The sequence below is a fragment of the Asterias rubens genome, chromosome 21 (genome assembly GCF_902459465.1).
Source record: "Asterias rubens chromosome 21, eAstRub1.3, whole genome shotgun sequence".
Taxonomy (NCBI): domain Eukaryota; kingdom Metazoa; phylum Echinodermata; class Asteroidea; order Forcipulatida; family Asteriidae; genus Asterias; species Asterias rubens.
Window position 1 is genome coordinate 3,215,702 of NC_047082.1, and position 12,026 is coordinate 3,227,727.

General features: G+C 37.0%; 1 protein-coding gene across 1 annotated transcript; it reads right to left on the bottom strand.

The window, feature by feature from the left end:
- Positions 1-404: 404 nt before the first annotated feature.
- On the bottom strand, positions 405-7,465 carry LOC117304707 (palmitoyl-protein thioesterase 1-like). Its single transcript, XM_033789303.1, has 10 exons — positions 7,315-7,465; positions 6,405-6,514; positions 4,901-5,028; positions 4,291-4,361; positions 3,743-3,830; positions 3,222-3,236; positions 2,708-2,798; positions 2,306-2,404; positions 1,739-1,810; positions 405-1,543 (listed from the first exon to the last, which is right to left on the bottom strand). Exons 1-10 carry the CDS (start codon positions 7,397-7,399, stop codon positions 1,421-1,423), a joined length of 882 nt encoding a protein of 293 aa, XP_033645194.1. The 5' UTR covers positions 7,400-7,465; the 3' UTR covers positions 405-1,420.
- Between the last annotated feature and the right edge of the window lie 4,561 nt (positions 7,466-12,026).

Below are 12,026 nucleotides of genomic sequence, written 5' to 3' on the forward strand. Positions count from 1 at the left end.
TTTGCCTATAACGATTTGAATAATTTGAATCAAATGACTGCACCATGGCAAACCGGTTTCTTACTTCCATTCTCATTTATGACCCTTAAAGCCATTGGACCCTTTCGGTAAACAGTGTTGTCCAAGGCCCACACTTTGTGTACCACAACTTCTATATCAAATAACAAACCTGTGAAAATTTAGGCTCAATCGGTCATCGGAGTCGGGAGAAAACAACGGAAAAACCCACCCTTGTTTCCGCGCGTTTCGCCGTGTCATGACATGTGTTTCAAATAAATCCGTAATTCTCATTAACGAGAATTTATATTGTTTTGCTGTTTTCTCAAAAAGTAAAGCATTTCATGGAATAATATTTCAAGAGAAGTCTTTCACCATTGCCTTCTGTAAACCCTGTAAGTTATTTGTAAATCTGTGAACTTTTTTTTTTTTTTCTGAACCGAAAGGGTCCAATGGCTTTAACACACCAAGGTATATACTGTATACCACTTAACACATGGTCAATCACTGCCCTTTAACTAAAACCTTCAACAAAAACAAAATATACATCTAACAGTTTCAACATTTTTTTGTTTCAAACTTACTTTGATTGTTTAGACAGAAATCAAACTGCAGATTATAAATCAAGTCCCAAACGTTGTACCTGATCTATGCAAGTCTCATATGAACTTTAATTTCCATGAACATTTAGGAATCAAGTGTTTGTATTATAGTTAAAATAGTTGCAAAAAAACAAGATAATGCCCTGCCATTTCGACCCTAGCAGAGTCTTTCTGGAAGGTTTAATGGCAACCAACAAAAAACTGTCGTATTTTAGCTTTTGAGCAAATCTCTCCTAAAGTTGAACCATCAGGCAATTGACTATCTTCTTTTTGCATTTATACCATTAGCCCTTGAGGTTGGTAAGTAGTTTTGAAACAACTAATTATATTTTTCTCAGTTTTTATATTTTTTGGGGGGAGGCTAATCATCCTCACTCGCAGCTGTACAGCTGAATCCAAAAGGACAGTCAGGTCTATTTAAAAGAGAATTGAGGTTCGTAAAAACATTTGCATTACCGAGCAACGAGAAAACAATGCATAACAGTTTTACAGACTATATTTCAAAGTTAACCAGGAAAAGAAAAATACACATTAACTATAAATTGGTTTCCCAAACAAACATGTAACAACCAAATTGTTTCATAGATACCAACAGCTTTCAGATCAGGGTTATTTCCCAATTGATTCTGTGCCGATAATTTCCTTAATGCATTTTTTCCTCGTTGCATTATCAAAATTCTCTAAAATGTATAAAAACTAATTGTTGCAAACAATTCTGAGTACGGTATTTAAAAAAAGGTGTACTATAGTAATAGTTTACAAAAGAGGTTAACATTTTCTTTTTGTTATGTGCTACTTTGATCTCTTTCTGTCTTGGGAGTTTACTGGATGTACTTGAGAAGGTTTTGTTCAAACCATTCCTGGGTGAACTGCAGATGATCAAAAGGAGCCTTCAAGAAAACAAGTTTGCCAGCCTGGTCCATCGCTTTCAGACCCAGTTTATCCTGTGTATATAAAACAAAACCAGATAAACATCACTTCAGTTCAGTTCAGTTTATTTCTACTCGATCAGTTAGCTTACAAAATGAGACATAATGGTACTTTATACACAATGTAATGATTAAGTGGTGGGAGTCTCCTATAAAAGCAAGCTTGTTTGATGGAGACTCCAAAGATCGAAAGAAGACAAACTGTCTTACCTCTGTGTAAAGTGGACTCTCCTGCAGTGTGTACAACTCCTTAGTTTGTCCAGGTTTGTAGAAGCCAAACCACTGTCATATGGGGGAATAAAGAAGAATTGATATTGAACAAGGAGAGAGTGCTAACAGTAGGCCTGAGTGACAATTGAAATTTACTACTCGACTAGTCGAGCCTCAAATAGTCGTGACTGATTTTTAATTCCCAAGACGCATTGAGACATTTTGTTTGCCGTAGGCGCAATATAGTAAAATTCACACTGAAAGGATTGAAGGATTCGGTCACTGCTGTCTGATTGTGTTTCGTAAGCAAGTTATGTTGTTGTGAGTAGTTGTAAGATACATAGTTGGTTCACTAAACAGGTAGTCGCGACTATTTTTGTAATAGTTGTGGTGGCACGAAAAACCAAGTTGTTGAAAAAAGGTAGTCACCACTCGACTAAGCAATCAATAGTCGCGACTACAACACTAGTCGCACAGGCCTAGCTAACTGCATGAGAATTTATGACACAATCACACACCATAACTCACTCTGCTAAAACAAGACAAAATGGCACAAAGAGATCCTACCTCGCTTTCCTTGGGCTGTACCATGGTGTCTTCTGTGAACATTACCATCACAAACTTCTTCAACTTCTGGAGATTTACCTTGTAGGCCATGTTAACTTTCTAAAGATAAAATTAGGATATAATTCATGCATTTCAATTTCATTTCAAGACATTTATTTCCATTCCAACCGAAATCAAAATAACAAAGACATGGAACAGTAAGAGGAGAATTGGAAATGGGGGCATTACCAGAAAAGCATTTTTTTTGCTTTAAGAAGCTCTATGAAATTTGGCTCAAGCCATTTGCATTTGAACCATAGGTTCTTTTTGTCGGTAAGCAGTTTGCATAATCAGCTAATTCTATTTTCTGAATGACTGGTCATTGGATGCAGAATAAATGACTATGGCCACAGCAATAATTACCTTTTCTTGGTTTGTCACAGCGAGATAAACGCTTTTGTTTCTATACTCGTCCTCATTCAAGGGGTCATGCCAATACTCAGCCTGGACGAGCCTGTAATCCAATCAAAAGAGTCAACAAATTAACATCTCATACATATTCATGTATAAATAAAACAGGTTTTACGATTGGTCAAAGAAGCTTGCCTCTTTGTGTTGATCTTCAAGGTGATTGATAAAAATGGCTTTGGTGTAAATCTCACACTGTAAATATTTCACTACCACAAGTGTAGTTCAGGCCTGGCCCTTCGCTGAGGTCTTGGCCTTGGTGCCCTTTCAAAATTTTCCCGTAGACTTCAAGATTTTCCAATGGAAGTGTCCTTTTCATCTTCCAATTGAAGTGCCCTTTTCAAAAATGAAAATAGCCTTCCTCTCTCAAAGATTAAATTTCAGGACTGGTAGTTTAGTGTAATATTCTGTTACACAACCACTATGGATTATTTTAGAAACTAATTGCAATGAAAATTTTAAAACTTACATGTCCTGGACAAACCTGAGACGATTGATGATCATAAAAAAAAGAAGAAGAAAGATACATTAAGACAAATTCTTTGATGGTTTATTCTTTAAAAAAAAAATTTAAAAAAAAGGAATTACTAAGGCGACTGAGGGTCAAATTACAGGAAAGTATACAGAGAATACAAAATTTACAAGAAGATAAAATTACACATACAAAATTTAGACATCAAAGTTGGTTTAGGAGGGAAAAGATTTATTCAAAAAATATAACAAATTGTAAAAAAAAAAAAAAAGTAAAGTAGCCTAGATAACAATGCTGTAGAACAGCCCGGTGAACCCTTGAGGCCATCTTAAGAAAGTAAGAAATCAAACTTAACAATCGCATGAACACACGGCCCCTTTAACCCCAAAAATCTTGCTCAAATCTTCTGGCCCCATGGTCTGAACAGTACCTCTATCTATCTAACTTAAGCTCATGTATATTTCTCAGGAACTTGCTTTTGGGTGTCAGAAAGTTTTTAAAGAATCGTTTCTACTCACTCGACATATGCTCCAAGATTCAGAAGTTTCCTGACCATATCACAGATGGAACTGGAGTTCCCAGGACAGTGGGGGAGACCAAAAACACCTAGAAAGACAAACATCATAGATTTCTGTTTCTTTGTTTTAAACAAATTGTTTTATCATTCTGTCTGAATAATCTGCCCATCAAGGCAACTCGGCAAACTCCCACAAGGGGATATAAACGCCAAGCTGGCAACATATATAAAATAACAAATCTGTGAAAACTTGGACTCAATTGGTCGTCGAAGTTGCGAGATAACAATGGAAGAAAAAACACCCTTGTCATACGAAGTTGTGTGCTTTAATTCATATGCTTGTTTTCGAGACCTCAAAATCAAATTCTGAGGTCTCAAAATCTCATATTTTAGTGGATAATTTCTTAATAGAAAACTAAGTTACTTCAGAGGGAGCCGTTTCTCACAATGTTTTTTACTAACAATATCTCCATTGCTCGTAACCAAGTAAGTTTTCATGCTAACAGTGGTTACCAATGTAGTGTCCAGTGCCTTTAACACAGTTCCTACCTTGATGCTGTCCACCTACTGAGATGAGATTCAGCATCGGTGGGTACGGGCATTCTTGAGCAACAGATCTCCTAAAATAAAAGATAAATAGAGTAAAGGACGTGTCTTACTGCAGCGATAACGAAAACCATAACGAAAAGATGCATTCTATTGGTTGAATGAGTGTGTGCGTATTCTGCTTGGAGCAATTCAACCAATAGAAGAACGCGTTCTATTTGCGTCGTTATCGTTACCGCTGCAGTGTGACTCAGTTAGTCAAGTCAAAGATTATCCATCATAATAATAATAATAATAATAATAATAATAGTGGCTTCTTTTATAGCGCCCATGTCCGTCACTCAGTGACGCTCATGGCACTGAAACATTATTACCCCCTGGTCACTAGGCTAATTTATTTCATTCCTTGAACCATTCCTTGTAACACCAAGCTAAATCAACCACAAGATACCCTGACACCTCTACCCTCTGACCTCACAGATACCCATTTATACCCATGGGTGAAGAGAAACAGTTATAGTAAAGCATCTTGCTCAAAGACATAAGTGACCCGGTCTGGCGACCCTAGACTTCTCGGCCACAACATGTCACATTCACAAGCACGATTACTTACAGGAATTGACCACCTTGGGAGAAACCAATGGAGTTGTATCCTTTAGCCAGTTTGGGATCAGCTTTTATCTTTTGACATGCCATGGCAATCTGGTCATTCACATTCATAAAGAATCCATTGGTAGTGTCCTGTTAATAAAAACATTCAAGAAACATTCAAGAAATCATGAATGTGAAGTTCAGTCATATTAGACTAAAAATGTTACGTTTTAAAGACACTGGACACTATCGGTAATTGTCAAAGACCAGTCTTCTCACCACTTGGTGTATCTCAACATATGCATAAAATAACAAACCTGTGAAAATTTGAGCTCAATTGGTCGTCGAAGTTGCGAGATAATAATGAAAGAAAAAACACCCTTGTAACACGAAGTTGTGTGCTTTCAGATGCTTGATTTCAAGACCTCAAATTTTAAATTTGAGGTCACGAAATCAAATTCGTGGAAGATTACTTCTTTCTCGAAAACTACACCTCGTCAGAGGGAGCCGTTTCTCACAATGTTTTATACTATCAATCTCTCCCTATTACTTACCATGTAAGGTTTTATGCTAATAATTATTTTGAGTAATTACCAATAGTGTCCACTGCCTTTAAACAAACAGAAGCACATTACAGTAGGTCGTTACTTCACTATGGCAAAATCATCTTTACTGTTCAAAACATTGCAAACAGAGTTGTGGATAGGGTTGTTGCTAGACCAATTTTAGTGGTGGGCAATAAATCAATTGTTTTCAAAGTCCACAAAGGGCGTTCAAATCAACAAAATTATTCATGTTTAACTATGGGTCCATTGGTGGGCTTTAAAAAGAACATTAACTGAGGCAATTTAGGATTGATCGACACAAACTCTGGAAAGATTCCCTCATCCTGCCACCATTCCGTCACTAAGTTTACCCAAAGGAATATCTCATTTGAGTACATTAGATAAATACTAATTTATTTCATGACGAATGAAAAAGTGGTGGCAGGATCGTAGAGCTATATATATTGACTAGAGCGCTAACTTGCTCCGCGTTCTGAGCCACCCTGAGCGCAGACATGTTTGACGTGTTGCGTGACTACGGAACGATTTTAATTTTAAGAGAACACACATTGCCGCGATTTTTTAAAATTCTGCATGTGCGCTTACGTGCACGACTGCCCATTCGCGTACGTCAGCACATGAAAACCGTAAGTTCGACTTGATTGACGTACTAAAAAAAGTAAACGCGCCTTTTAAACATGACGCACATGACGCTCACAGTTTTGTACCCTCATTAGCAGATTGTGCGTTCACATTTGCTGCATTTTTTGGTTCGATGACAAATAGAAAAGAAAAAAAAAAATAGCCGTACAATTGCCGTACAAAATTTCAAGCTTTTGTATTGGTTTGTACATAAACATGGATGCGCCCACACGGCTTCAAAACCTTAGCGCGTGTATAACAGGGTGTTAGCGCTCTAGTCAATATATATAGCTCTATGGGCAGGATATAGACACTGTTTCCATAACTCTTTGCACATACCTCAACGATTCCACTTCCGATCTCAAGAGAGTGAACATAAATGCCAGGTACGAGTTTCTCAATCATTTTTTGGATTGACCCAAGACTTAGGGGGTTGCAACAGCTGTCACCTGAAACAGACAGTAATCGTAAAAATGTTATGTAAATAAAACAAAGCAAGTTGATTCAGAATATTTAATGCCTGGGAAGGCAACAATTTTAAGGCTGTAAGAGAATGTATAATAACATATAAAATAGGGTTTGTGTTTGTGGGTTTGCATTTTAGGGTCGTTGGAATTAGACTTGTCAGAGTTTGGGATGGTTATTAAATTTTATTCTTAGAACTGAGAGGTTTTATCAGCTATTGTTCGTGGAGACGAAAGCGGATCAAACCTCATTCATTAGTTCACTGCACACGTACAAGGTACCAAGGAATATTATGTGCTTACAGCCTACTTTATACTTTTATTGCTAGACCACGTGACTGGGGCGCTGTACTCCTATTTTCGAAATGTTGTCAATATCGGTCGCGATGACAAAATTTTGAAAAAAGGAGCGCCCCAGTCACTGGGTCTAACTTTATACTAACTTATGTGGATTAACTTCAAACTTGAATATTGACTTCTGAACCTTAGTTTGTTTGTTTGTTTTTATTTCCATTCATGCAACAAATAATTTCAATTAATAATAATACAAGACAATAGACTAAACAAAATAGACAAAACAAAGTTATACGCATGTTGAGTCCATAATTGAACAAATAGCTATGAATGGGGGTTTCAGCCTAGAGAAGGACAGTGTTTTATGTCTGTAATCTATAGTATTACTGGAGCACCCGTAACTCGAAGAAAAGACTCAGCAGTATGATATTGATAGGTAAATTAAACTCGTCGTCACTTTCCTACACTCAATGAGCCAGTTGTTTTCTTACCCATTCCATGCCACATTACTAGTGGTGTGGTTGCCAAAGCTGGCGAAATTGCGGCCAGAATAACCAGAAAATACGTGAAATCCATCTTGATTTTTGTGTGATCCCCTACAGCAACGACGACACTACACAAGTGACTTTCTTTTTTACACAACACCAAACTACACAACAACACCCGAGCAAGATCCCTTTATTTATAAAGCATATGACACTACGGGAAGAAGTCTATGTTCCAGATCAGTTTTATTTATAGTCATGTGATTTAAATCACGTGGTTCGTGGATAAAGTTTAAATGGCTCACGCGGAGCCAGAGGTGAAAAAACTCAGAACTTGGGGACTTCGGCCGCAAATTTTGCCAAACAAGGGCAACTTGTAGTCAAAGTCCATTTATGGGTTTTTGTTTGGAAATGCTGTTTATCGGTCTGCAATTTTGCGGAACAGCAGAACTTGACTGCTATTGAGGGTTGAAAATTAGTGGTTTGGTTCTGGTTCTGGTGAATTCTGCACAATCTCCACATCTCAGGATCGATGTACTCGTGCAGGTGGTTTAGGGTTGATGGGTGGGCTTGATGGATGGGACATGGAGGAAGAAAATGGATGGGGGGTAAGGGTTGCTGGGGTCAGGGTTGATGGGGTCAGGGTTGATGGGGTCAGGGTTGATGGGGTCGGGGTTGATGGGGTCGGGGTTGATGGGGTCGGGGTTGATGGGGTCAGTGTTAATGGGGGGTAAGGATTAATTTCAGAATCGAAACCATTGAACGGTAATTAAAAAAATTATCTCATGGCACATAACTCATTTCAATGAACTCATTTATTTGAAATTAATCACAAATTCTTGGAACATCCATTTTAAACTCTAAGTCTAATGACAATATCTCTGTTATATTATACTTTATGAAAATATGATAACATATTGCTCTTCATAAATTTGTATGTACCCTTTATCAGCATTGTATGCAAATACTCAGACAGAAAAACCTGCATTTAATGCAACTTTAAGCATTATGAATACTTTGATTCAACATTTTGTTAAAATGCGTGTTATTTTTTTAAATATTGAAAATATTATTCTTAAGTTTGAACTTTCTTTAAAGTATCAAATACTTAAAGTATCAAATACTTAAAGGAACACGTTGCCTTGGAACGGTCGAGTTGGTCTTTGAACAGCGTTTGTAACCGTTTTTTTATAAAATGCATATGGGTAGAAAGATGTTGTAAAAGTAGAATACAATGATCCACACAAACATGCCTCGAAATTGCACGGTTTTCCTTTTACCTCGTAGACTAACACGGTCAGCCATTTATGGGAGTCAAATTTTTGACTCCCATAAATGGCCGACCGTGTTAGTTCGCACAGTAAAAGGAAAACCACGCAATTTCGAGGCAAACTTGTGTGGATTATTGTATTCTACTTTAAAAATATCTTTCCAACCATATGCATTTTATAAAAAAGGGTAACAAACGCTTTTTATAGACCAACTCGTCCGATCCAAGGCAACGTGTTCCTTTAAATGTAAAAAACAAAGTCCATAAGTGACTTCAGTGGGAATCGAACCCACAACCTTTCTTTGTTTAATTAGCCCTGTGATAAATGGCTAGTTATAAAGCTCAACTATTACAATAAAAGGTTATGGGTTCAGTTCCGACCCAAGTCACTGTGGATTTTGTTCTCCAAATACTTATGTGAAAAACTAAATCCATAAGTGACTTCAGTGGGAATCGAACCCACAGATTTGTTTTATAGCACTGTGATACATGGGTAGTTATAAAGTCTGACTATTGCAACAGAAGGTTATGAGTTCAGTTCTGACCTAAGTCGCTGTGGATTTTGTTTTCTTTAAAGGAGTTGGCGATGGGTATGGAGTGCATTTAAACTAAATAGACGAATATTAACATTGAACTAATCGTTACATATCCAAGAAGAAAACATGAAATTATTTGAATTCAAAAGACGATTAAACAAAAACACAAATTTGACAAAAGTTGTTGACTACTCAGACAAAACACTCATTCAACTATAACCGCCCAAAATCCATCAAATTCAAAGGAATATTTTTCTTGATTTACGCCCAACCAAACCAAGCATGCTTGATAAGTGACCAGAGGTCGATTTCACAAAGATAGTCCTAACTTAGGGGTCCTAGGAGTTATAGTCCTAAGTTAGGACGGGTAACTTGTCCTAACTCGAGATAAGACTAGTCTTAACTCTTTGTAAAATCCACCCCTGGTAAAATTAGCCAATCAGAGTACGAAAAAACAAAATGTTTTTCTACCAAGTCTGATGGATTCAGTACTGCAGAACAAAACCAATCATGAGTAGTACAGGGGCCACAAAAATCAATCTTATCTGGCAAAATCAGGTCCACATATTTTTTGATATTTGGTCCCTGGTCAAAAATTAGGGAAATATTTTAGAGCACAAGGGCTGACCTTTTTGTTCATATGGTGTAGACTTTAATAGAATTTTTCAGGTAATTTAATCACAGTTATTCTGATTTTTTTCCAGAAAATCAGACAAAAGAAGAAGAATGTCATGTCTGGTACAACTGGGTTTTGACATTTGTGTAAGAGCAATGAAAACATTTAGTGAATATAAATATAAAGAAAAAGATTCCCACACCAAAAAAAAAGCGGGCCAGAAGAAGGGAAAAAAGCAAAATATTGCATGATGAATAAACACAAAGCAATCATTTGTTGGTGATGCTTCATTCTACTTTGTTCTTTGGCCATTACATATAATTACTGTTTTCAATACAATCTCATGTTTTTCCAGCAATAATTGGAAATTACAAGTAATACTATGGGAACAACCCTTTAGATTAACTTGGCGGCCGCAAGTGGCTTGTATCCAAATGGCCACAGCGGCCCAAACAGCCAAAACAAATTTGACCTACCATTCACAGAAAGAGGTCATACTAAAATGTCCAATCTTAACATTACTATGGGTGCGTTCGTTTAGCTTCCCTGGGTCGACCCCGGTCTGCCCCGGTACGTTCTAATAGCTTTGACGGGGCTCACCCGGGTCAGCCCCCAGTGCCCTGCTTGTGGAGTGGGTCACTTGGGGGGTGACCTGAGGTGCATGCCGTCCCCACGAGAGGGCGGGTGTGGTCGTTCGATTAGCTCTTGTAAGGGGCTCACCCGAGTGAGCACTGCGGGGTCGACCCAGGGAAGCTTATCGAACGCACCCAATGTTTCCCATGCCGACATAATAATTGTAATAATTTTAACAAATTGTGAAACACAACATATTACTTGTGTTTCACATTGGTTTTTTAAAAGATATTTTTACTGAAAAAAATAGAGTAAAGATCAAAAAATAGAAGCATTGTGGTGATTTTTACAGAAATGAATGCTCTCTACGGGTTAATGAAAGCCGATAGGATAAGAGGGTACGTTTTGACATCTCAACAAGTTTTTAGTCCAACAACTTCATTTCTATAGTGTTGGAATTTGTTCTAATCATCTAGAAAGAAGAGAGTTTTAATCCAGATTTATTTAAATTAGTTATGAAGCAATGCTCAAAGACATGACAAAACCATACTGTCATGTTTTTTTCTTTTGGGTTTCCATTTCACAGGGCAGTGTTAATTATGTTTCTTGATGAAAATAAGATAAATTGATGTACCCATACACAAAAATAACGCGTAACTATTCCCTTATGTTTCATGGAAACTAGAGGGTTAGAACTGCTATATGCCTTTAAGCAAAATGCTGATATATAAGTGTTTTTTTTTGCATTATTTGGCTATAACAAAATATCAAAGCAAAACAAAAAGATGAAAAACAGCTGATAAATTGCCTCAAAATGATGATATGAAATTTTTACTAAGCAGAAGTGGGTTACCAGCAAGAGAAGTGTGTACATGTGTACTCCCTACATCGTTCATGACTGGTTCTCTGCTAATCTTTGCTCAGCAAATAAATTTGTCCAGTAATATATTTTCTGCTAAACAGCTTCATGAATCTGCTTACGAAACATGGATACATGTATAGCTTTAGAACAAAACAAAAACAATAATTAAGAGCTTAAGTTGAACAGAGCCTTTTAATAGTGGTACAACATTTGAAAATAATCATCAAAGTATGTACAAAACCAAAAGCAAAATAGAAACAATAAACACGTATCGCAAGTTGATAAGAAGTAAATATTTTGCATTGATATGTAAACAACGATAATCAAAAAGGAGCAAGCATGAGTACATGAAGTACATCATGCACTCCTATTCTCCCACAAAAAAAACAGCAACAGCAACCCCCCCCCCCCCCCCCCCCCCCCCCCCCCCCGCAAAAAAAAAAAAAAAAAAAGAGTTAAAAATACCAAGAAATGAACGGGTTTTTGTAGCACTCCTTTTGATGTGAATTTGTAACGTTCCTCACACCAAGTAACTTCCCATCAAAATAATTGTACAATAAGTTTTCTTTTTAGCCCAAATTTTGTTTTACCTTAAAAACCTAGTTCCAATTTCATAGAGCTGCTTAAGCACAAAAAAAGTAGCTAAGCACAACAAAATTATGCTAAACAGACTATGGTTACCAGCCATAATGCCATTTCTCATGTACAATCTTTGAGTGGTATCCTGCTCTTTTTTGCTCAGCAGAAAATGAACAAGCAAAATTTCCTGCTTTTTAAACAGCTTTATGAAATTGGGCTTTTATAGACTTTTATCACGGTGCGGCCATCTTGAATTTCTCCCATTGATATCAATGTTACCAA

Excerpts from the sequence above, each read along its gene's own strand:
- LOC117304707 (XM_033789303.1), bottom strand. The coding sequence starts at position 7,399 with ATGGATTTCACGTATTTTCTGGTTATTCTGGCCGCAATTTCGCCAGCT. Across the intron at positions 5,029-6,404 it reads TCGGAAGTGGAATCGTTGAG|GACACTACCAATGGATTCTT; the intron begins GTATGTGCAAAG and ends TTTTATTAACAG. Across the intron at positions 1,811-2,305 it reads TACAGCCCAAGGAAAGCGAG|TGGTTTGGCTTCTACAAACC; the intron begins GTAGGATCTCTT and ends CCCATATGACAG.